Source organism: Hyperolius riggenbachi, chromosome 3, assembly GCF_040937935.1.
Source record: "Hyperolius riggenbachi isolate aHypRig1 chromosome 3, aHypRig1.pri, whole genome shotgun sequence".
Classification (NCBI taxonomy): domain Eukaryota; kingdom Metazoa; phylum Chordata; class Amphibia; order Anura; family Hyperoliidae; genus Hyperolius; species Hyperolius riggenbachi.
The window spans coordinates 169,521,730-169,548,871 of NC_090648.1; the positions used below are offsets into that span (position 1 = coordinate 169,521,730).

General features: G+C 44.2%; 1 protein-coding gene across 5 annotated transcripts in view; it reads right to left on the reverse strand.

Moving 5' to 3' along the window:
* Positions 1-25,942, reverse strand: part of AP3S2 (adaptor related protein complex 3 subunit sigma 2) — a 107,063-nt gene extending 81,121 nt beyond the window's left edge. For all 5 annotated transcript variants that reach the window (XR_011030266.1, XR_011030267.1, XM_068275243.1 and 2 more), the window contains exons 1-3: positions 25,807-25,942; positions 25,637-25,728; positions 19,909-20,020 (exon numbers count right to left, since the gene is read on the reverse strand). Coding sequence is in view for 3 of the 5 variants with exons in the window: in XM_068275243.1 (XP_068131344.1) it covers positions 19,909-20,020; positions 25,637-25,728; positions 25,807-25,875 (273 nt within the window). In the remaining 2 variants the exon portion in view is untranslated. The remainder of the gene's footprint in view (positions 1-19,908; positions 20,021-25,636; positions 25,729-25,806) is intronic.
* Positions 25,943-27,142: the final 1,200 nt, after the last annotated feature.

Genomic DNA, 27,142 nt, shown 5'->3' on the forward strand with positions numbered 1-27,142 from the left:
CGTGTTGCCAAATCGCTTCACACGGAAGACGCCATACATCTAACGTCCCAGGACGCCCATCAGGCCTGTCACACGTCGTAGCGCCCAATCACAAGCGATCGGCGCACACTGCGTGTACAAGTAATTTAAAAAGTTACACCTGTCAAGCGTAAAACAGCGTCCCAGTGTATTATGGGCACAACAAATCATCTGCTTATAGGGCGGAGACCCGGCGCCTACGCCAAAGGTAAACATAAACGCCCATCCATGACGTCGCCGCCTTCAAGTGTTGAGCCACTGGGTCAATCACAAGTCACGCCGGCCGCAATGACGTTCTCCAATAGTCAAAGCGCCACACGCATGTGCAGAAGGACATATGCAAATGAGTGACATCGTGTGAAGCGCAACGTCGCTCCTCCACACATATATGCGGACATACGTAACACCGTGTGGAGCGCAACGTCGCTCCTCAGAAAAACAAGGAGCAAGGCCGTGGTGAGAAAAAATAAAGACTAATAAACACGTAAAAAATTTGCAAAAGAAAATGGCTAAGAATGAAGTCTCCCTCAGATTAGCCCCCAGAGTACATTAAAAGCATACAATATTAAAGAGACATTATATCTGCAATGTACAGAAATTATTACGATGAAATGAGCATACTCCAAACATCTAAGGCCACATGAGACTAAATGCAAAAAGTGAGATCATACTCTTTATTCAGTCCCCCTGTACCTAATGTCCCCAACCTCCTGATCCAATAAGCTTCTTTTCTAAGGAGTTCCCGATCCCTGCTGCCCCCCCTCCAACTACTGGGCACCCCATCAATTGCGGTAATTCTCAGTTGTGACACTGAGTGTCGGAACAGGTGAAAGTGTTCCGCCACAGAAAGTGTGCATTTAGGATTACGAATATTCGACTTATGTGAAGAAAAACGATCTTTCAAACGCTGTGTGGTCTTGCCTATATAGGCAAGTCCACATGGACACTTTAACATATATACCACATGTGTGGAGTCACAGTTAAATCTATCACGAATTTTAAATGGAACACCTGATGAAGGATGATAGAAGGTGTCACCCCTAATAACATGGTTACACATGTGGCAGGAAAGGCATGGAAACATGCCACACCCCCTGCCATTAGTGGGTTGACCTCTTCTTTTATTAACCTTTTCTCGTACTGTGGGTGCCCTCTTGAATGACATGATGGGTGGGTATCTTAGTTCAGAAACCGTTGGAAGGCCATCTCTCAAGATGTGTCAATGTTTGCGAATTGAATGCGAGATCAGGTCGCTACATGCATTATACGTCGAGACAAATGGAATCCTGGGCGAACAGCTTCGTATCCTGTTCTTCTTTCTAGTAATCTCTCAGGATAACCACGTGCCCTAAATTTGTTCCTCATCTGGATACAGCGTTCCTCCCTAGTACGAGTATCACTCACCACAGAGCACACTCTAGAAAGTTGACCTACGGGTATACCATCCTTGGTGTTTCTGGGATGGAAGCTGCTATAGTGGAGGACCGAATTGTGGTCCTTTTCCTTAACGTACAAATCTGTTTTGATACTACCATCCTCCAGAATAACCAAGGTGTCCAGAAAAGGAACACTCCTACAATCACTATGCACCGTCAATCTAATGTGGGGACACAATTCATGTAGCTGAGACACGAATTCAATTAGGGCCGAGTGTGGCCCCCTCTAAATGCAAAACACATCATCTATATATCTCCACCAGCACAAAGCGTGCTGATGGAAAAGTGCATGATTGTACACAAACGCCTCTTCATAGAGCGCCATATATAAATTAGCATAGGAGGGGGCCACATTCGAACCCATCGCTGTCCCACGTTTCTGCATATAAAACTTCCCTGCAAAGGAGAAGTAATTGTATCTCAAAACTATCTGCAGTAAATGCGTAATGAACCGCCTCTGTTCGTTAGTCACATCAAGTTCATTAGTCACATCATGCACATGGTCTCACATGAACACACTTACAGATCCTTCAGGATTGATCATTATTAATGGCCATGAAATGGCATTGGTCCTTGACTTTTCACGTCATTGTTACAAACCGTTTTTCAATAAGGATTGTCCAATGGCTGGTTGACTTCTATCTAGCATGCGTACAAGTTTTTACATCTTAGTTAAACCAGACCTGAACTCAGACCGTCCTCTCTGCTCTAAAATATACACAACAGCATAATAACCTTTAAAGAAAAAACATTTCTTTGTTACAGCTGATACAAATCCTGAAATAAATCTGCACTGTTGCTACTTCCTGATTCATGGAAGCAGACATATTGTTAAAGGGAACCAGAGACGAAGCACCCTCATGTATTTTACCATATATACAGTGTTTCCCCTAAAGTAAGACATGCCCTGAGAATAAGCCCTAGCAGGAATTTCAAGAATGCTTGAAATGTAAGACATCCCCCGAATTTAAGCCCTAGCTAGCAGCGCACATGACATCAGCATGTAACGCTGAATACAAAGCCTGGATACAGGAGAGCAGCAGTATAATGTGAGTTCTACACAGTCATGTATATGTGTCAGGCAATTTGTGTTTTTGTTGGAGACAGCCCTCCTAATCTGTTGTGATAAGCATTAGCAGCACTTCACCTCTTCCCAGGACACACACACAGTTTATCCTATGCTCTGGGGAGCCTGGCAGAGTTCTCTGCCTGCAAGAAATAGACTCTTACTCACATGATCAGCAGAATCAATTTCTTGTAAGTGAGAGCCAATATCTGCAAAACACAAGCTCTGTGTATGTTGCACGTTTCAGCATGGCATACAGTATGTACATTTTGTATAGGAAAACTACCAGTGTTTGCCCAAAAATAAGACATCCTCTGAAAATAAGCCTTAGCACATCTTTTAGAGCAAAAATTAATATAAGACAGTGTCCTATTTCCGGGGAAACACGATATCAGTGAGATTAGAGAAAAAAACCTACCCTGCTCTCTGTTTCATTCTTCACTGTTCAGCTTGCTTCTCATCAGCCCTGATAAAATCCCAGACTGAGCATTCAGTCTGGCTTTGGTATAATGACTCAGGCTATAATGATTCCTGAGCAGAGGCACAAGGGGGCAGGCTTGGGCTTGAAAAGACATCGGAGAACACAGACTCAACTATAATGATTCCTGAGCAAAGCCAGACTGAATGCTCAGTCAGGGATTTTATCAGGGCTGATAAGAAGCAAGCTGAACAGTAAAGAATGAAACAGAAAGCAGGGTAGGCATTTTCTCTGATGTTCCCACTGATATATATGATACAATACATGAGGATGCTTCGTCTCTGGTTCCATTTAACACTCTGAGCTTTCAAATGAGCTTATCTGCCATCTATGCCATGGCAGTCATGTGACACAGGGGAGAGATCAAATTACAACTTGTGATTAGGCACAGACGAGGGGGGTGGGGGAATTAGGCTAAACTTTCTAAATACATACAGGGAGACTTTCTCTGTTTTCCTTCTGTTCTTTGCAAGAGTTCAGGTCCACAATAAAAGGAGGCCAAGGTGAGAGACATACGGAGGCTTCCATATTTATTTCCTTTTAATCAATACCAGTTGCCTGGCTATTATGTTGATCTTTCTGGTCAGTAGTGTCTGACACACACCTGAAACAAGCATGCAGCCAATCTTGTCAGATTTTTCAACAACATCTGATCTACATGTTTGTCAGGGTCTATGGCTAAAACTATTAGAGGCAGAAAGTCAGCAGGACAGCCAGGCAACTGGTATAGTTTAAAATGAATGTCAACCCCCGTGTCACTCTCACTTCAGTTTCCCTTTAAAGAGACACTGAAGCGAAAAAAAAAATATGATATAATGAATTGGTTGTGTACTATGAATAATTACTAGAAGATTAGCAGCAAAGAAAATATTCTCATATTTTTATTTTCAGGTATATAGTGTTTTTTCTAACATTGCATCATTCTACAATATGTGCAGATTACACAACATTCAGCATTCAAAATGATTCTTTCAGAGCAGTCTGTGAAGTAATGCCATCTCCTCTGCCAGAGGAAAAGTAAATAGTCCAGGAACAGTTGAGATAATAAAAGTCAGATAACAGCCCTCTCCACCACTAACTTAGTCGGAGAGCTTAATAACTTGTTTGCATAGAGATAACAACTGGAGTTTCTCAACTCTTCCTGTACTGGAAACAATTACACTGATGTATCTGATCTTAATGTTTTATTTCTTAGCTGTGCTACACATACAAATCATAATATCATCATTTTTTTTTCGCTTCAGTGTCTCTTTAAGCTAGCCATACATGGATCAATTATGGCCAAATAAGCCAAGCCACTTGATCCCTATCCAATTGCAATTTGGATCAGAAAGTGATTCATTCCTTTTCTACTAGACAAATTACATTTTGATAGATTCTAACAAATCCATCGAGCATTGATTGAGCCATCTACATCTCAATGTAGTGCAATACTATGGGTCACTGTTCCCCAACTGCATGGAGATATTCCAACATGTCAGATCAGACTTTTAATTTATAAACTCCCTGAATGTATTATAAAGTCAGTCGATAGAATGTGTTGTAGCAATATATTACTGGCATAGTCAAACTGATGTAATCGGTCAGAAATGTATAAAACGATGAAAAATGATGCATGTATGGCCAACTGAAAGAGAAACCGTAACCAAGAATTGAACTTCATCCTAATCAGTAGCTGATACCCCCTTTCCCAGGAGAAATCTATTCCTTTTCTCAAACGGATCATCGGGGGCCCTGTATGGCTAATTTTGTGGTGAAACCCCTCCCACAGTGTGATGTCAGCGCCTTACAGCTCTGAGGTCCCGACAACACACTGTGGGAGCCTTGCTGCATTGTGGGAAATAACAGCTTTTTACAACTGTCAAAAAAGGAGGCAGCATCTCCTTCTAGTGACATCACCTGCCAGCAGTAAAAATGTCACCATGTGATAAATGTCTGAATGTAAATCAGGGAGAGGAAAGATTTTACAATGGGCAAACACTGACTAAATCATTTATACATATTTATTGGAAAAATTAAGCACATTTTTATTACATTATTTTCACTGGAGTTCCTCTTTACGAAATTACATTTTAACTATGAATTGTGCCCAGCAGCCATTTCAGTGATGTAAAATCTGATTCACTTAACTCCCAACAGAATGAATGGAGCATATTCACTAAATAGTGGTAATATTGCTATGCGCAAGCATTGGAGAACAATTTAACCCAAACTTGTCTGTTACGCAGCACAATTAGATCAACTTGCATTAGGTAAAGCATGTGTAGCTAGGGAGACAGACATTACACTACACTTTTGCAAAATGCATTAATTGCACATAGCACATGTTCGGGACACATAGGACCCCTTTATCAAGGACAACAATAGACCTGTGCATGGCAATTGTATTGTTATTTAGTGAATATGCCCCATCAATTTGATTTTGAACTTGAGAGCACAATCTTGTTATCTGGATTGCTTTTACAACCAGATAAAAGTGTTTTGTTCCCATTTATTATTCAGTTTAGCGATCAGCTGCATTTAACTGCAGTTAAACAGCCTCATTTACATACATAAAGTACTGGTCTATTAACTCTTGGTGAGTTGATCTGCTGCCTGGATTGCTTGCATGTTGAAGATCAAGAGCCTCTGTACATACGCCTGATTATCGGATCAGCGGTCAGATGCATGTATGAGCCTTTATACTGACTCTGTGACTATCTTGTATTGACTTGTTCAAACACACGTCAAGTGACTGCAGCACTGAGGCCAAAACACCTAGTGTAACTGCAAGAATCATGTTCATCAATGATTTATTACATTTATTGACTGTAGCATGGGCTTTGAACTTCTCCAAGAAAAGACTTTTACATTCCAACATCCTCAAGCCACAGCCAAGTGTTGTCCTTATCCATTCAATCCTTTCCATGGCAATGTACAATCACCTGCCTTGAACATTTTGTTAGCCTTTGGTTTGTTTTCCACTGGACATAATTTAAATGTATTGCCAACACCTGCTACAGTTCAACAGCAGAAAGTAGATAAGTGGACTATTCTCCACATGACTGAAACGGAAAAAATATACCTGTAGACAATTATGTAACACTTTTACTGATAGAATCTATGTAGTGATCACCATCTGCTAAAACATTTTCAATAAACTTACACAACTGCAGCTTTCATGGTGCCGGGCTATGTACGATGTGCATGCAAGAGATGGTTTTGCAATGCAAAAAGTGAGTTTGCTGCCCTTCAGAATTAAGCTGGCCATCATTCTGGAGGCAAAATGATCAGCAAATTAGCAGCTTATCTTTGGGTATATAAAGAACCTTATTAATCTATTGACAGAGTAAGTTCCAATGAAATGACACTGAATTTGATATACAATGGATGTTTTGTTTTCTATACACAAAACTTTCACACTCTTACTGTTACTGTCCAAACTTTTTTGAAATATGCTACAAATTTAAATTTCACCATGTCTCAGATACACATACAATCAGAATCATATTTATTTCGCCAAGTGCGGTGGTTGCCACACCCGGAATGGTTTGTGGTACACATCGGCATGTAGCATAGTGCAAGTGCATAGTGCATAGAGAAAATAAAGAGAGAAAGAAAGTTAAAAAGAGAACGTCATTGACCATGGTAGTGCAAAACAAAACAAAAGAATAAAAAATACATGCAATGAACAGACATATAATAAGACTATACAAGCTATTTTGGCCTAGGTGACAGTCATCCTGGGGGGTTTCGCTTTGTGCTGTGTTAGAGTTCAGCTGGAGTTCAGAAGGTGCACTGCTTGAGGGAAGAAGGAGTTCCTGTGCCTGGAGGTTTTGGCGGGAGAAGATCTGTAGCGGCGGCCTGAGCGCATGCGGTTGAAGAAGTGACTGCCGGGGTGGCGAGGATCGATCGTGATCCTGTTTGCTCTGGTTCTCATCCTGGATTCGTAGAGGAGGTCCAGTGGTGGTAAGGGTGTACCAATAATCTTTTCCGCTGCATTTATGACCCTTTGTGGTCTGTACTTGTCGCTAGAGGTGGCTCCACCATACCAAACGATGATGGAGGAGCAAAGGATCGACTCAGTGGTTGCAGTGTAGAAACTTGACAACAGCTCCTGCGGCATACCAAACTTCCTTAGTTGTCTTAGGAAGAACAGCCGTTGCTGAGCCTTCTTTTGGCATTTAGTGGTATTTTCACTCCATCTCAAGTCGTTGGTGATGGTGGTGCCCAGAAAACGGACACTTGATACTCTTGTGACTTCGGTGCCTTCGATGTAGACCGGATTTAGAGGGGGAGGGTGCTTTCTGAAGTCCACAACCAATTTGACAGTCTTTGCTGCGTTTAGGACGAGTTTGTTGTCCTTGCACCAGCTGCAGATACGCTCGACCTCGCTGCGGTAGGCACGTTCGTCATCACTGTCGATGAGGCGAAGGATGGTAGGGTCGTCTGCTAAGTTGATGACCTTAACACGGTTGGCAGTTGGGGTGCAGCTGTTTGTATACAGGGAGAAAAGGATCGGAGACAGTACGCATCCTTGGGGGGCACCAGTATTTGTGGTCCTCACTCGGGAGAGGCAGCTGCCGAGTTTGACTTGTTGCGTCCTGTTTGTGAGGAACTCCTTGACCCAACCGCAGAGAGTAAGAACAATCCCTAGTCGCGCTAGGTCGTCGTGCAGGATGTTCGGGCAGATTGTATTAAAAGCAGAGCTGAAGTCTAGGAAGAGGACCCTGGCGTAGGTGTTTGGTCTTTCCAGATGTTCCATGATGAATGCCAGGCTGGTGTTGATGGCATCCTCTATGGACCTGTTTGCTCTGTATGCGAATTGAAGTGGATCTAGGAGAGCATCGGTAGAGTCTTTCAGGTGCTTAAGGATTCGTTTTTCAAAGATCTTCATAACAGTTGGAGTAAGGGCCACGGGTCTGTAGTTGTTGAGATCCGTGACTCCGGCTTTTTCGAGCACCGGAATGATGGTGGACCTTTTGAGGCAGGAGGGTACTATGCCTACCGACAGGGATTTCTGAAATAGAGGTCAGAACAGGGGCCAGCTGGCTAGCACAGGTTTTCAGGCACATAGAAGATACGCCATCCGGGCCGGAGGCTTTCCTGGGGTTCAGCTTCCGGAGGCGCTTGTGTACATCAGACATCTGGACTGCGACTGGTGCTAGTCTGTTCTAGGAGCAGTGGATGCAAGGGCCTGGGGTACTCCGGGGGTGGTCACCTGGTTTCCTGAAGGGATGGGTTGGAGTTCAAACCTAAAGTAGAATTTGTTGAGTTTTTCAGCTAGATCGAGGCTTCGGGGCGCTTGTTGAGGGGGAGATTTGAGGTTTGTGGCAGCTCTAAGGCCTCTCCAAACTTCCCGTGGGTTGTTTGACCGGAGGCTGTGGCCCAGCTTGTTCGAGTATTCCTTCTTTGCAGCACTAAGTTCGCGCTTGAGGGTGTATCTGGCTACCTTGAACTCCTCTGGCTTGCCAGACTTGTGTGCTGCCTCTTTGATTTTCCGGAGCCGGCGTAGTTTGCCACTAAACCATGGCTTGTTGTTAGGGTAGTCCCTGAAGGTCTTTGTGGGGATGCACAACTCCTCGCAGAAGCTGATGTAGGAGGTGACATTCTCTGTCCATTTCTCCACGCAGGGTGCCACGAGGGCATCCCAGTCAGTGCACTCAAAGCAGGCGTGCAGCTGCAGCTTGGCTTCCTCCATCCACCTTCTGGCAGTCCTGAGGACCGGCTTGAATGACTCAAGGTGCCTTCTGTAGGTAGGTATTAGGTGGATTAGGCAGTGGTCAGAGTTGCCAAGGGGGGCCTTTCGAGTAGGTTTGTACGCGTCCTTGAGGACTGTGTAGCAGTGGTCCAGGGTGTTTTGGTTCCGGGTAGGGCAAGTAATATGCTGTTTGTAGCAAGGCATCTCCAAGCGGAGGTTCCCGCTGTTGAAGTCTCCACAGATGATGAAAAGGGAGTCTGGGAGGGTCGTCTCCCACCGCAAGATGGTATCGCTGAGCGAACCCAGAGCACTCTTGGTGTTGGCATCAGGAGGGATGTACACACCTACAAGGACCTAGGAGGAGAATTCTCTTGGGGAGTACTGAGGTCGGGAATTGATAAGTAGGAGCTCGATGTCTGGGGAACACAGTTTGTCCATGATGGAAGTGTTTGTGCACCAAGTGTCCTTAATATAGAAGCAGATGCCACCCTCTCTCTGTTTGCTGGAGAGTGCCTTGTCGCGGTCTGCTCGGAAGAGGTTGAATCCTGGTAGTAGAAGTGAGTTGTTCGGGATGGTGTCGTTCAACCATGTTTCAGTGAAGCAAAGGGCTGGGGTATTAGCACCTAATGAGCGATTGCTGCTGAGTAGTATATGCAGTTCATCTAGCTTGTTCGGGAGGGAGCAAAAGTTTGCGAGGAGAATGGCTGGAATGGGTGAACGCAAGCCCTTCTTTTTAAGCCTCACTTGTACCCCCTACAAGAACTAACACCTGGCAGGGATCAGGACTCGATCCCTTGGGTGACTATTCGGGGGGCAGAGTCTACAGCCTGTAGACTAGCTACGTGTTCTGTTGCTATCGCATCGGGGAAATCTATTTAAAATCTGTGTAGTGAGTGTGGAGGGATTCGATCAGGTAGATACCGCTCTTATCAGGTTATGATCCAAAAGAGGGATCTATCTGTTGGCCACATCGTCCAGTGTATGGCCAGATTTACTCCATAAACAGGTTCACTTTAATAGCAGAGATTTGTAAGGCAGCTACATCTGTATTTTTCACAATTTCAAGTCTGCTTGACACAGTTCTAGGTTTCTGTGGACAGGTGGTTTAACACTTCTGCTTGACACTTAAGCTTACCAGCACCTTAGAATAAGCAAATAAAAGATCCTGAGAAAGTGTTATCAGCATGTTAGCACATCATGGCACTTGGCAAATTGTTTCTTGAAGTGCAAAATTACTTCAAATGAACTCTTTGGCCAAACATGGTCATTTTATGGAGGCACATTGTGCTCAAAGTCCATTGCAATAAGCTAATAAAATGTTGATTTCTAACGCTTGTTTTCCAGTTTCTGGAATGTAATCATACCTGCCATCTTCTTTATAGTACTCTGTGCTAAAAAACAGACATATGTCAATGTAATGATTAAACCTCCTTTTTCTGAGGGATACCTTTGCCTGTCTTTTGACCTTAAAGCAAACTTGTCAGGGTTCATTGTGTTTCCATACATAGTGTTTCATAAACAGATAACCAGGAAATGATTCAGAACGTTTTTTAAGACATAAGTCCGATAGATCCTGATTTATGCTTGCAAAGTAGCATCGTAAATCTGGGTATAAAGTCAAAGTACCAACACAGTTTGTCTAGGTCAAGTCTTGAGCCTTTCTAATTCTTTTTCCAGATACGCTTTACACTAAGGCACGCCTCAGGCTCCCCAGCTTAAGACAAGGTAGCCAACTTATGTTCCCAATTAAAATTATTATCACCCATGCAGAAAATAATGGACTCCCAACATTGCTACACCAAGCACTTCGTACAGAACTACAGTATGTTGACACATACCAGTGGTGGATTCTAAGAACCTTTTTATAGGGTTTACTCAAAAAGTCAGCTCTACACCAATCAGTTGAAGGATTCATTTATTTAAAGCAGTGGTTCTCAACTTGGAGTCCACGCACCCCTAGGGGTACATCAGCACTAGTCAGGGGTCCCCTGGGGGCTGCAGACAAAATGGCAGATGTCGCCCCCCAAAAAACATATCTGTCTTTAAATATCTAAATAAGCTGCAGCGCAACTTAAACTGGGCTGCTCCAATTAAATTCAGCAGCTTCAGTTAAAAAATCTCGCTGCGCACGCTATGTTCCATTCAATTTATCTTTCAAAGTACCAGGCACTCATGCAGTAGCACTGTGATTAGCCGACAAAGCTGCCTGTCACAGCTGCGCCTACTACCTGTTCTCTCTGTCTAATAGCAGGGCGTTATTAGCCAACTGGTGGTTCTGGATTGGGCAATGGTCCTGTTTGCATAAAAGTGACAGGATCATTGCCCAATCGAGAACAGCCAGTATGCTAATAGCGCGCTGCTATTGGCCATGATGGTGGTGCGGGCGAACTTAGGCAACACGTAGCAGGCGCAACTGTGACAGGCAGCTTTGTCGGCCAATCATAGTGCTACTGCTCATCTCCTGCATGAGCGCCTGGTACTTTGAAAGGTAAATTTAATGGTGCATAGCATACGCAGCGGGATTTTTGAACTGGCTCTGCTGAATTTAACTGGAGCTGCCCAGTTTAAGTTGTGCTGCTTTAGCAGCGCAGCTTAATCAGTCACATTGGCAGGCAGCTCAATATACTCGCTGTAGTAGTCTCTAGTGCAGCATTAGGGCTGTCGGAAAATGGTGTCTGAAGGGGTGTTGTGAAGTGGTTAGGTAGGCTGGTAGGGGGGGGGGGGAAACTGTTTGTAATTTTTCAATCTTTTACCTTGCCCAGGGCAGGCCCATAGATTTTTAATTGAGTATGCTGTTAATAGTGTGACTAGCAGCGCCAGGTATGGACACAGTCCCTATCTCATTTGTTAACCAGGGACTACCTGTATTTCGCTAGTATTTGGCTCCATCCACATCATATCATGGTCACGCCCACTTTTTCAGTAGGGGTACATTTGCCTAGGGATGACCCACAAAGGGGTACATGTGATTTAAAGGGAACCTGAGAAGGGGTGATTTTAAAAATGTATACATACCTGGGGCTTCCTCCAGGCTGATCGCTCCCTCGCTGTCATCCTCCGCCACCTGGATCCTCCACAATTCGGCCCTAAAAGTCCTCCGGTCTGGGGTGTACTGAGCATGCACACTTCTTCATTGTGCCTCCGCCACTGGGAGCGTTCTGCGCCTACGTTGGTTACAGAGATTGCAAACACAACAGCCTTCGTTCATCCATCTTATTAGCTTTTCATTGGTGCTATGTTGGTAATGAACACCTCTATATGTGCACTGCATAGTAGTAATCCTTAAACTGTTTCCTTACTCTGAATACAGCTCTCTGACACTGCAGCTGTCCTTGTAGGTTTTGGGGCTCCATATCAATACAGTGGTTGGGGCCCCATGTAAAACTCGCACTGGGGTCCCAAGCTCCTTTATCACAACACTGCAGGTCACGATTTCCAAACACAAAAATGAACAGATAGCAAACATTGAAAAAAAAATTCCAATCTCTGGTGTGCTTCATATAGTGAACAAAACAGATCTTTCAGGATGAATTAGGGCACCAGCACAATCTGAGCAGAGACTTAGCAAGATTGGGAGGATGTAAATAAAATACATGTCAATGCTATATCGGGTTGTGAGGAGCAGGTGGCGGCCTAAGAAAAGTAAGAAAATGTACAACCCTGGTCTTTGTCTGGTTTATAGTCTAGTGAGCTAGATAATTCATGAATTCTTTGCCTGGTAGGAGTGAAATAATAATGTAATGCTAGGCTTTATTCCTTTCTGAAAACAGTCTCTTAATTTGAAACCAAATGGGATGAGTTTCCTGTACAGGAAGCAGTGGGAGAGGCATGACCGGCTACTGGAACATTTCTTGGTCAGGCACACTTGAACACGTGCCTTCATAAGCTCAAGCAGCCAAATTTGTTCCTGAGAACCAAACAAGTCATTCAAGTTACTCCCACTTTCAATAGGCTTTGTAAGAAAATGGAAAAACATCCTTTTAATTCACAAGACTGTCAAATCTTATCCCATTGCATAACAGGAAAGCAGCAGAAAGTTCCAACATCACACCTAGGATCATGACTAAGACATGACAAGAAAAGAGCAGAAATGTCACATGGCACTTATCAGAGCTTGGGGGAAAGGGTAATCTTCTTAACAATATATATTATCTGCTGTGTGATAGCATTAGATATTAAGTATGCACTATCAGTATGATATATACTTTGAGACACAAGTTTCGTTCGATAGGTCAGAGTTGAAGATTAGTAATAGCTTTGATACCGGCTGTTATCCCTTTGATAAGAGAGTTCAATTTGGCAAGGTTACTCTTATGAATATATAATTTCACATAACAAGACTCTGCCAAGTTCTTGATAATGCCACTTACTGATAAACAGTTAGTTGGCTCTGTATTTAAAGACTTTTAATCCGATTTACAACATGGGACTCAGGAAATCAAGATATTCTGATATAGTGACTTATGCAGCTGTCATTGGTCCACTGTAACTGCACTGACTGATTGCGTTCATGATCAGAAACAGGATGTGGAGGGAGGAGAAAACTTATAAGGGTGGGTTCACACAGACCCTTTCTCAGCAATTCAGGCCATGGCTATCAGGTAATGTACAGTCTAGAAACGGATGATTGACCACCTTCCCCCTGCTAAACAGCTGAGGCTAATGATGGCATGAATGGGGAGGATTCTGATAGGTGACTGTAAAGCAATTGTACGTCGTACCGGTAAATCCTGCATTACCAGGTGCTTCTTACACCTTTCTGCAGTCAGTAGTCTAATCAATGATAGCAACATAATCCAATGAGACTACTGAGCAATCGCAGAGCTCCATTGCTAGCCATTCTCAACAGCAGGCAGAGATATAAGAGTAGGACTATGCTAGGGACAGTATACTGTAAACTCCTGATGACACTGTGTAGCTGTACCCCAATCTACCCCACCCCTTACCCCAATAGCCTGAAGAGCATTTGGCTATCACATGTGCTGCTTCTTCAACACTGGCAACTCAGAGTAGCCACTTGAGGAGGTTGTTTAAAATGGAAGGTGGAACGCAGCATCAGAGCATTTTCTGTATATTATCATCAGTAGTACCTAGAGGCTGCTGAAGACTAGCATACTCTATATACTAAATGAAGGATGTAATTATACACAGATGCATTGCGGCGCAAACGCAAGTTTTGGTATATTCGCGGGCAGGCTTTGGACAGTGGTGGTGTCTGCGTTGTAGGTGGCGGTTGTGGTATGCGGGTGCGCTGTTTAGTACGATTTACGGTACTTTTGAGAATCATGGGTGACACCTACAGTACATTGCTTCCCACTGACTTTTGTCATGGCAACCTTAAAACAACTTGGTAACTAGCTTTGCATTTAAGAAAATGACAGCAGGGAAAACTAGCAGTAAACATTATATCATCTTATGATCCATAAAACAATAACTACTTGTACTCAGATAAGCCTGGAAATGTATAAACAATAAGGCAAGGGCAATGAATGTAACATTTCAGCAGGCCTCTATTTAAGCTATACATACATTGGACTTTTGTCATCTGGGACCAACCTTTGAGATTATTCATGTTATGCAGGGTACTGTGCCAGTTCTATAGCTTTTTCCTATTTGAAGATTCACCTTTCTATAACGGAGCTATATCAATCTATAACATGCACTGATGAGGACCAATAAGTCAGAATCAGGCTGTATGTATGTTAGATTGGTGCGGCTCTTTAAAATGTATTAGGTACAGGCTCACTTTACACCTGCGGGTTCTGGGTGTGCAGCTTTGCTTTAATAAGCAGTTTTGTGAATTCGGAGAGGAAAACGTATTTTCCCAATTTACAGCTGCACAATGTCAACTGAAAGCTAAAGTGATATCACTCAGCTCTTTCTTCCCCTGTATCCAAGGGCCCCTTTTCCACTAAGATCACGTTTCTTTCTATTTCCACAATCGCAATTTTACAGCGATCCGATTGCGATCTGTCGGGCGTACGGCAGGATTGTGGTGTGTTTGCAATTTCCAACAGCTTAAATTTTTTTTTTCTGGAAACAAATGAATAACACTAGTGGAAAAACAGCACCATGATTTACATTTTAATCTATGTGCTATTTCAATCCCCAAAACACAAGCGATCGATTTTCAGACTGAAATGCAGCAAGTGGAAAAGGGCCCTTAGGTTTCCACTCTGCTGGCTGCAATTTAATACAGCCAAATGGGAGTGTTTATAAACCCACCTGTGTCAGCGTCTGACAGGCGGTGAAGCTACCTGACAGCAGAAGAAAGAAGGGCATCCTTGCAGCAGTGCTCATATGTGACTCATTGAGCTGGCTGCCTCTGCACTGGCTGTAGCGAGCTCTAGCAAGGGCTCGGCCGGTGCATGGCAGCAGCTCAGCCACCCATGTAAAACAGGCTTCAAACTACCAGAAGCGATCAGCTGAAAGTGGCTTTAAATTGTTACTTTCGCAAATAAAACTTCAGAAGCGACGGGCGCCCTGCTGTTGACTGCTCATTACTGGAAATCAGTGTTTTTGCTACAGAAAATGCACTTGTCATTACACTGGCCTAATCTATACTAGGAATACTTTATGTAAGGGGCAGAGTCGACAGTCCTCAACATACAGCTCCAGTCAGTGGAGAGGCAATTAATAATATGATGGTAATAAACAGAAAAAGGCTCAAAGTCATGTCTTTTCATGGCATGATCATGATGCAGAAGTATCACTGGTTATGAACTCCTTATCCAACATTCAGGAAGTCTGATAAAACTATCGCTCTGAAACGTTCCTAAACAGATATAGATTGTCACGCTGGCCATGCAAACAAAGTGCTTCTCATATCAATGAGCACAATGTCATTGTTCCTGCAAGAGAAAGATGAAGAGCAACAGCCAAGGCTTAGCAGGGAGGCGGATAACTAGTGCTTTCATCAGCAATTCCAATGTCAAAATAATACTTTTTAAGTTGTATCTCATATTAGTTTCAATTATTGGAATGCATTTTCATACTTTGTAAGTAATCACAAAAGAAAAGGTTACGTTCCGTTTTTTTTTATAGATGTAAGGGAATGTAAAACAAAACCATTGTTACTATGATCAGTCTACAGTTACGCAGAATACCCAGAAAGCACATGGTCACCCAGAGCCACTAGGAGAATAGAAGGGTGTAACAGGGACCAAAAAAGCCCTCTTCCTTTCCAGTCGTTTACACAAGGCATGCCCAAAGTCCGACTTGGGGGCCAAATGGGGCCCTTCAAGCCTTTTTTGGTGGCCCCAAAGCTCTCTACAGTTTCTTATAACATGTGGCCTGCCCGCCTGCACACAATGCTCATAAGATAATATATAATTAAGCCTTGTATGTCATCCATCAATTGTTGAACCCTCACAGCTCGTTTGGAAATTTCCTCAAAAAAAAAAAAAAAAAAAGAAGAATACTGATCATAGCGTACCAAAAATATTATAATTAAAAATGTAAAACAGATGTGCACTCACAAGTGTATGGTATCCAGCATATCATTATGTATGGTCATCCGGCCTGGGCTTCTGCTACGTCCCACAGCTACCCTCCTCCAAAGGCGGAGCTAACCAGGGCTTCAATTTTATTATATGGTGCAGGGAGGTGCTGGTGTCACCGTAGGAGGATTGATGGGCTAACGCATTTTGGCAAGCATGGTCACCTTCCTCAGAGCCAATTACATGGTATGCCACCATATTTGGGCTATTTATGCTCAAGCCCAGGCTCCTACCCACAATCCACCTCTTTCTTAAAGCAGCCATCTGTCTCACCGGTCTTTAGGGCTAAGTGCATGGTTTCTTTTTTTAACAAATCATTTTATTGATGATTTTTTAACAAGAACAAGGCCAAAGGCCAACATAAGCAAGAGCATGTACAGGTCATAAGCATACATACATTCTGAAAGCTAGCAACCATCTCATTGCATGACACAGTTAATGTAGCATATTAAAACATCTTACAGTTATTATGCCGAGAGTAATGTGCAAAAGTCCCAGAGACAGAGTTCCATAGGTTGTGTCAGTTCTGCAAACTAATACAAGTAAATACAGAGTTGCTGCTCTCCGCTCAATATAGGACAGATACAGAGATTTTAGAAGTTAAGTGAGAAAAGAGAGCAGAAAAGATAAAAGGAAAGAGAGAAGAAAGAGAAAGGAGAAGGAAGATCTGGATCGCAACCCCACCCACAGCCCCCCATTTCGTCAGCAATAGAGTTTATAAGTTGCTCAATGGGAGAGACAGAGTGAGTGAAATCTGTAATGACTTAAAATTAGGAGGGAATCTCAGAAGTGATGTCTGGATTATTAATCCAGGAGGACCAAATTTTATCGAATTTAGATGGGCAGTTCCTTTTCAAATAGGTCATAAGTGCATGGTTTCTAATTGGCTCTGAGGAAGGCAGCGGTGCTCACCGAATCTCATTAGCCTAACCAGCCGCTCCCTGCCAGTTCTATATGGGAAGAGGATAAACCAAAATACAGTCCACAAGCAGCAGAGTGACGTCATCAGAAGAAGGTCCCCGCATCTTGGAAGTCCCCTGTGAAGTACTGAAAGCAGTGGCTGGAGAAGATTGCGGACGGGGGCAGCCTGAGGTACCAGCCGGAGTTCAGATGCATTACAGCTTCTGAGGCGTGTTGTCTGTAAGTAAGCATGAAGTGCAAATTTTTTTCTAGCAAGTGTTGGGAGCCTGAGCTGGCACGGTCCAGTGTTCAGTCGTGGTCTGGCTGTCTTGTCCTGGAGCTGTACATTCTATAACTAAACTACCAGCCAAGTGATTTCATTTAATTCCCAATTACTATAACAGACTGATACTTGTACATGGTGGCTCTTACCATGAAAATGAAGTACCGGTAGTCACTGTAAAGTTTGTACACGAACACTGAGCCATAATCCAGAAGAGATGAAATTAAAAAGTAGTGTTAAACATAAATGAAAGCGCTCATTGTTAGTTTGCACATCACCCCAGAAGATGATGGGGCTGTGTACGTCAATAACAAGGGAGGATAGATGAGAACTTCAGTGGAAAGGGCAATGTTACACCCCTTATACAAGTCCTTAAACCTCTTTAATCTGTTTAACAATGCAATAGAATGACGAAAGGTGCAAGCCCAATGCTGTGTGTGAGGTGCATGTATTATCTGCTTTATGTAATAGTATGTATCGCTTACACACCTTCTCTAGAAATGGTGCTAATCTCACATATTGTTCTTAAGCTAATTTTACCGTAAATACTGAAATCGAAAAATGAATGGTTAAATGCTGAAAGCATACTGTATTTAGAGTTTGAAAGCTCACTAACCTTGTGTAAACACGCCCCCTAGTGGTCCTTACAAGCAATATACAAAGGACATTTTCTGACAACTGTGTAGCTACGCCAAATACAGGTAGACCCCGGTTAACGAACGAGATAGGGACTGCAGGTTCGTTCTTAACCTGAAGCTGTTCTTACGTCGGTACAATGTGCTATCTGTCCCCTGTACCTCCTCTGTGCCCCCTGTACCTCCAGTGTCCCCCTCTGTGTCACCTCTGCCCTCTGTACCTGCTTATACAAGTTTGAAAGCCATTTTTTCTTTGCATTTTTTAAAACAGATTTTCTCAAAAAAACTACAGGTCTAATTTTCAAAAATTTGGGGGGTGGGGGGGGGGGCTTGTTTCCATGGAAACACTGAATCCATGATGTTCGTATCGGCAGGTTGTTCATAAGTCGGGGACTACCTGTATATTGATTGCTTACCTGGTTTAACACTTGGCACTAGTAGATATTAGTCAAAATGTTAACAGAATATTTTATGTAGATCAGAAATGGCAATTATGTCTCAGACTGGTCTGCCAGAAAAATGTGTGGGCGTGCAAATCGGTATTAAGGTACCCATACAGTAATAGATTTTCCTTATCGATTCCTAGCAGATTGGATCACTGTGATTGAATTGATGTGCACACGATAATTCTACTGCCGTTTAGTAAACATCTGTTAGCCATCTACTCAACCAGCTGTGTTATGTACTACAGTCTACTGGTTGCTTTGATAAAATGCAGGCATTATTTCAGTAGCATACAAACAATTTCCTTATGACAATTTTTACAATGTAACAGATATCTAGGAGTTAAGTCACTCCCTATCACTCCTTAGATCATACACGGTAGTTAATTGCTGTAATATCTATTTTAGGGATCTCTGTAATCTCTGTGAAAGAGAAAGTACCTAAGGAAATGGGAAGCCTCTAGATCCCATAGAGGCTTCCCACAGTTTCATCCGGTCCCTTATTGCTGCTTGCAAACCCCATAAAAATTTCCGACAAGGGATTGATGAAAATCTGATCGGGCCACGCTCCTCTTCAAGCACGAGCAAGGTAGTACTACGCCTGTGCAAGGACAGCCACGCCTGCAGAGTTATCCAGAGCCGCTCGTGCTATTGCTCAGGCGCGGCCATGTCTGTGAAAGAAGAGTAGCATGGCCTCGATATTAAAGGAAGGGTGAGACAAATTAAAATAAAAGTTTTATACATACCTGGGGCTTCCTCCAACCCCCTCTGCACCGATCGCTCTCACGCCTCTTCGATTTCTCAGTAGAAGCCACATTAGCTTGCTCGAGTCAGGGCATACAGTGCATGCGCGACCGACGTGGCCGGGAGTGCTCTGCACTGTCTGGCCCCGACTTGCCAAGCTTACAGGGCTTTTACACGAGAAAGCGAGAAGGCAGAGGAAGAGGCGTGTGAGCAATCGGTGTGGAGGGGGCTGGAGGAAGCCCCAGCAGTGGCGTAGCAATAGGGGGTGCTGACGTAGCGACCGCATCGGTGCCCTTGGGCTAGAGGGGCCCACCCCTCAAGCACAGTATTAGCTCTTTATTGGTCGTGTGCTGATAATATTCACTTCTATAGTTGATTTGAGTAGTAGTGATCATTAACACACTGTTCCCCTCCCCCTTCTTGCACCTTTGACACTGTAGTTGTCCTTGATTGGTTTTGGGGTGTTGTATCAATTGTCATCTATAGCATGCTTGGGGGGCCCCAATGCTAAACTTGCACTGGGGCCCACGGCTTCTTAGCTACGCTACTAAGCCCCAGGTATGTATAAAACTTTTATTGTAATTCCTGGCCGGGTCCTGGCAAGAGGCAGCAAGAGTGCAGAGAACCTGGGAAGCCGCTATAGGATCCAGAGGCTTCCTTTTTCTTAGGTATTTCCTTTTGACCCGAGCTTAGGCTCAAGTTCACTTTAAGCACTGGAGTGTTTACCTGGATAAGATCAAGAATGCCCAGTTCACTTTCAGAGGAATCCACACAGAACACAAAGTACAGGGTAGCATAATGGCGATAGATCAGTTTATAGTCAGATCCACCAATAAGGCTGTAAAACAGTAAACACATAAAGCAGTTTAGTAAGTATTTCTCTATAAGGGCTTTGCCAAAAGACCACTATTATGTGCAAAAAGAATAGCATGTGGTTCCTGTGCAAAAGGCGTTACTTAGGTAGTGCGGGTCGTGCTAACTTTACAAAACTGTACAGTGCTGTCGGAAGTAGCAGTAACACTGCTGTGCGCAAGGAATCTGCCACATTGTGTGCAACATGCTATAATTTGAAAAGCACACAAAACATTTTTGTCTTTTGTTTGTATTTACCTAGCTGTGTTCCTGGGCTATGGTCACATGTGGTAGCTCAGAGGAGGTACCAGCCAATCTTTTCCTATGAACGCTGAGCTGTTCCTGCCCATCTACTCGCTGTGGTCTGCAGGAGGGAGGAGATGAGGGTAGTCAGGTGATGCTTTGAGCAGAAGTTGCTGGCAGCTTTGTGCACAGATCTCTGGGTTACGTGACTGACTTTACCGAGGTGATTTTCTTTGGAACAGTTGCAACAAATATGACTACAGCAAAAGTGATAGCATAGTCACCTATATAAAAATGTACTGACAATTTTTTTACTGACATCTTGAAAAAGAACAGCTTAGGACAATACACATTTTGTGGGAAATATGTTTAGATAAACAATTTGTGAAATTTGAAATAAGGAGGAGTCGTGATAACACTGTTATTGTACAGATGTAACAGCCTTTTATGCAAATGACCAAGGCTTTTTCAGAGTCCTGCTAGATATAATTTTTAAAGGACAACTGTAATGAGAAGAATATGGAGGCTGCCATATGTATTTCCTTTTAAACAATAATCAGTTACATGGCAGCCATGTTGGTATATTTGGCTGCAGTAGTGTCTGACTAACACCAGGAACAAGCATGCAGCTAATCTTGTCAGATCTGACAATAATGTCAGAAACACTGAATATGCATATGCTTGATCAGGGTCTATGGCTAAAAGTATTAGAGGCAGAAAATCATCAGGATGCCAGGCAACAGGTATTGCCTAAAGTCAACGGGAACTGTATAAAAGAAAAAGAAAAAGAAGAATCAGCCAGATACTTACTACCTAAGGAGAGGGAAGGCTCTGGGTTGTATAGAAGCTTCCACCTCCATTCACGGATCTCTCGTTCCAGCGCTGGCTCCCCTGGTAGCAGTATTCAACCAAATTGGTCAAATACTGCTTTCCCCTGCCGCGGGGGACTTCGGAAGCCCGAGTGCTCCTGAAGACAGGCGGCTTTGTACTGTGCCTGTGCGAGCTCACTCTCTCCCTCCCTCACGCAGGCACAGTATGGAGCCCGAGTGCTCCTGAAGACAGGTGGCTTTGTACTGTGCCTGTGCGAGCTCACTCTCGCGCTCCCTCACGCAGGCACAGTATGGAGCCCGAGTGCTCCTGAAGACAGGCGGCTTTGTACTGCGTCTGTGCGAGCTCACTCTCGCGCTCCCTCACGCAGGCACAGTATGGAGCCCGAGTGCTCCTGAAGACAGGCGGCTTTGTACTGCGTCTGTGCGAGCTCACTCTCGCGCTCCCTCACGCAGGCACAGTATGGAGCCCGAGTGCTCCTGAAGACAGGCGGCTTTGTACTGCGTCTGTGCGAGCTCACTCTCGCGCTCCCTCACGCAGGCACAGTATAGAGCCCAAGTGCTCCTGAAGACAGGCGGCTTTGTACTGTGCCTGTGCGAGCTCACTCTCGCGCTCCCTCACGCAGGCACAGTATGGAGCCCAAGTGCTCCTGAAGACAGGCGGCTTTGTACTGTGCCTGTGCGAGCTCACTCTCGCGCTCCCTCACGCAGGCACAGTATGAAGCCCAAGTGCTCCTGAAGAGATCCGAAGTCCCCAGCGGCGGGGGATTGAAACAGGAGAGCTGCCGCTGCAACAAGGGGACCGAGAGAAGAGCGGGAAGGCTCTATAGGACCCAGAGCCTTCCCTCTCCTCAGGGAAGTATCTGCCTGATTTTTATTTTCGTCCAGGTCCGATTGACTTTAAAAAGGAAAAAATATGTCAGCCTCCATATCCCCTCTCCCTTCATTTGTCCTTCAAAGTACCGGTAACAGCCAATGTTCCTTTCAATAAAAACAGAAGACATAAAGCATGCTTCATGGGGCACCTCTGGTGGCCATAAACGTCTCAATTTTCTCATTTGATTCCTGAAAGATTCAATCACTTCAAGCCAAAATTATATTGCTGCAGCATGTCCAATTGATTGGCTTTAAAATAATTTTGATCTAAAGCTGCAAATACACGGGTCGATCCGGCGGCCGATTAGCCACCGGATCGACTCCCGCCACGTCCCCACGGATTGATTACTGCTCGTGGATCGAGCAGGCGAGAGTAGAGCAGCGTGATCGGACCAGCTGAATATTATCAGCTGGCTGAATCAGCTGGTCGATACATGGTACAGAAACGTACCATGTATCCCCAGCATAAAACTAATCAAAACAATTGATTGGACAGGACTGAAGATTTCCATTGATTGGGTGGTGGGGCAGGAGCTCTGGTCAATCGATGGGCTATAGCACAGCACTGTATTGTTTTCTGCCACACACAGCACATGGATAGTCAATACATTTCAGCAGGAAATATATTTATAAAAAAAAAAAAACAGCAGTATTGCACTGTTTAATGCAGTGGAATGCTGCAGATTTTCTGCTGAAATCTATTGAATGTCGATGTGCTGTAGAAATCGATCCCTCTCCAATAAGATCCTGATCGGAGCAGGATCAATCTTTTTTGCCACACTGGGTGGCAATCTAGAAGTGTACGGTCACCTTAACTAAGATCATGATAAAATAAAGGTGAATTAGTTCAGCAATGACAAGAGCCAATTGTAAACAGCACAAACAACTCAAAGGATTTTGAGCAGAGAAGACTGTCCAAATACTTGAGCTACTAGGGAAAGCGTTAAAGGACAGCCAAGGTGAAAATAAACGGATGAGAAAACAATTGTATCTGTCCTCCTTCACCTAAAAATGCCTTTTTAAGATATCCCAGTTTTATTTTATATTTAACCTCCTTGGCGGTAATCCCGAGCTGAGCTCGGGGTATGCCGCCGGAGGTCGCCGCTCAGGCCCTGCTGGGCCGATTTCGTTTCTGAAAAAAGCAGCACACGCAGCTGGCACTTTGCCAGCCGCGTGTGCTGCCCGATCGCCGCCTCGGCGAAAGAGGGTCCCCCCAGCCGCCCGAGCCCAGCGCAGCCGGAACAAACAGTTCCGGCCGGCGCTAGGGGCTGGATCGGGCGGCTCTGACGTCAGGACGTCGACTGACATCCATGACGTCACTCCGCTCGTCGCCATGGCGACGAGGAAAGCGAAACAAGATAGGCCGCTCATTGCGGCCTATCTTGTTACTTTCGATTGCCGGAGGCGATCGAAAGTACGCTTCCGGAGCGCCCTCTAGTGGGCTTTCATGCAGCCAACTTTCAGTTGGCTGCATGAAATATTTTTTTTTTAATTAAAAAAAAACCACATTGCAGCCTCCCTGGCAAAATAAATAAACCGCTAGGGAGGTTAAATCAAGTTTTTACTGTTTCAGTATCTCTGGTCAATGACACCTTTATTGACGTATGCCAGAGCTCAAATCTATGAATTATTGACCCTTTTTATCTCTTTCCTGCTTTCTAAAGCCATTTACTGACAGGAAAGTGTTTTATGACTGTAATTACTTATCAGCAAGGATTATGCTATAGTCTGACCCAGACAGAAACTGTCACTTGCATACCTGTTGTTTAACTCTTTCAGCCAGAGAAATAAAAAAAAGGAACAAAGCCAAGTTATTTGTGTGCTTGGCACTGTACATACACATGTCTAACTCATCATGTCATATGTGGCTGGATAGTGTACTGGTTAAGGGCACGCGTACATTTGAATACGGCGCTGGTAGACTTGGGCGCAGGATCCAGCTGTTAAATGGCTGGTCCTGCTTCTGCACAAGTCCGGGGCGTTTTAATTACTATTCCCCCTCCAGGCCGACATGGATAGTGGGGGAATGAAATAATTCAGCTTCCAGCGATTGCTGGAGGCCGAATTATTGTGTTTTTTAAGCAATCGGCTCCGTCTTCTGACGGAGCCGACCTTCCTCACTGAGCGCCGCTATAGACTGATTCCCATTACAGTCTATGGCGGCGCTGGCTGCGCCCAAAGCTAGCAGCGCTGAAAAGCACTGCTCCGAAGGGCACTGCCTTTGACATGGGAGACCAGGGTTTGAATCCTGGCTAGGGTCTGTACCTATTCAGTAGGGAGTTCAAGGCAAGACTCCCTAACACTGCAGGATGGCCTCTTGAGCGCGTCCCAGTGGCTGCAGCTCTTGAGCACTTTGAGTCCAACAGGAAAAAAGCGCTATACAAATGTTCGGATTATTATATGTCACCTCGGTTGCCCTTTAACTACAGATGTACATGGCAGGCACCCTTCAATCTTTCAGCACTAGGGGACCCAGCAGGAAACCTCGCAGGAAAATTATGCTAATGTGACTGACTGGACGTCACCCTCTACAAATGCTAGGTTTCTGATAGGTTGTGTTAAATTACACTCACACTATTCAGCCAATCACAATGCTTTGTGCTGTAAGGTACTGTGGCTGGAGAACAATGAGGTTTCCAGCTGGGTCCTCTAAAGTAGACTAGTGCCAATCTTTCTTTCCTAGCAGGTTGCTCCTGTGTGGACAGATCAGTAACTGGTAATTTCAGCCCCCAGCGTGCCTGTGCGTGTAGCTAATTTTCACAGACCCTATGAGTGTTTACTTGCATACTTTATGATATGATTACTTACAGACATCAAGCACAGGAAAAAAACATTCATTTTATTTATGGGCTGTCTATAATGCTTGATACATGTAATTTCCTGTCAGATAGATTGGTCAAATAGATAATTTCCAACAGGCCTGATCTGATTTCTGATTGATTTTGTATAGAAGTGATCAGAAAATCAATCAGAAAAATGATCAGACCTGTCAGAGATTATCCATTTGACCCGTTTATCTGACAGGAACTTGCCTGGTGTGTACCAGGCATAAAATTACTGACAGCTGGCAACACTGGTTGCATAGCTCCCAACTGGACAGTCCCTCTTTGGGAGCCCTGTCCCTCTGTCCTCCACATTTGTACCTCCTTTCTATGTAAATATATATATTTCTCTACTAAAAAATGTGGTTGATTGACTCTAAACTTTATTCCCATGCTTTAAATTGATACATTTCTAATTTTAAAATGTTAATATGAAGGAACATGCTCCAGGATAGAAAGAAGTAGTGTGGTTTAAATTATAAAAACACATTTTCTTATGAAATCTTTATGGTATGCGTTTCTAGGGGTGTGATGGGAGCATGGTCAGGGGTCTGGCATGGGCATGCCTTAACTGTCCCTCTTTCTCATCTCAAAAAGTTGGGAGGTATGCTGGTTGCAATGAACCACAGACATTAAGCTGGCCTAGAGATCCTGCTGCAGATTAGCAGGTGTAAATGTGGTGAAATGAGCACTGAAGAGACCTGAAAACTGCTCCACAGAACCTTTCACAGTCTATATCTCTGACTACTTATACTTTATAAATATGCCATAAGCAGCAGCACGAGAATGATGCCTTTCTATAACAGGGTAAACATTCACTGTTGTGTGTATTACCTTCCTCCTTCCAGGAAGTTACAGACATTATCATCCCTCTTGGAGACTAGATGAAAGGTCTCTCTGATGATCTGCTGCTGCATGTCTTCTGGCTGCAGGACACAAACACAGCAGGTCATGTACAGCAATCAGGGGGCTGCAATGCAAACATTACACTGACAGAGACTCACAAAGTGCTGGTAGAAGCGCATGAAGCGTGGCTTGCCATGGTTATTAAAAACAAGAATTGCCTTAATCATCTTCACACCGGTAAGAAAACGAACAAAACAGAAAGTAAACAGTTCCCTCTACTGGAGACAGTAACATCCGGCAAGGGTGCATCACTAAACTAACTCCCCGATGCTTCCACTTCCGGCCGGGGAACTAGTATACCAACCAAGAGGCTGTGTGAACGCAATGATGATCGCCTATGTAAATTTACAGACAGTCCGTAAAGTGGTTAATTTCCCGTCTGTGTGGTCTGAAAAGTAAATCACAAGCTCTGTCTGCAGCAATGCAGACTCTGCAGTATCGCACACCTGTTTGTTTCCCTCCTGCCTCACCCATCCTCTATGCCTGCTCCTCTCCCTTCTTACCTCCAGACACAGGCTTGAGGCGGGGATGACCATACAGGAGCAGACTGCTAGCAAAGACGGATTGATTGAGGGGTGCCAGCCAGGTATAGCTGTATAGTGCCCATACATGGTACATTTTTTTCATCCAATCTTACCATTTCTATGTAAAATAAGGGAACTGCCTAAATTATTTTTTGAGTATATTCACTTAATTTACCCTTGTACAAGATTGGATGAAAAAAAATTGTACCATGTATGGGCACCATGACTGGATAGACCCACTATTTGAACAATCTGCTCTATTCACATGCTTCTTTACACAATACACGGGCTGACTGATGTCGACCGTTGGGGGCAAACGCAGTACAGATGCGGAATCAGCTGTATAGCAGATGTCATGTTCTGTTGCTGTGCAGAGAGACAGAGGGCCCGACAGAGAGGCTCAGAGGTGACAAAAAGCAGTGTGCACAAAGCAATCGCCAGCGCTTAGCTAAGTTGATCCACCATGGGAATCACTAACGTAGCGGCAGTTGCTCATCAGGGGCTGCTGTACACATACTGGATTATCAGCTGAGCTGACTCTAAAGTGAACCTGAGAAGAAAGACATCTCAAGTTCTGTGCACAATGACATGCCTTTGTGTCCTATTGTCGCTGCTAGTCCCCCACCACCACCACCATGGCTCTGTTGTCCCCCCTGAAAATCGCACCAGGCTAGCAACAATCTGCTTGTCACTAGCCTGTCACTTACCTGTAATTTGTCAATCATCTTCCTCCGCTTTGCCTCCTCCATTACAAGCTCTCCCCGCTTCCGCTAGCTTCCTCCAATCAGAAGCTAAGCCGTGACCCAGGAGTTCTGCGCCTGCACAGTACTACCTGCCCAAACACACAGCACCAATTTTTGGTTTGCAGTGGAGAGGTTTTTAAGCTTAGGATTCACTGGGAGGGGTTCTT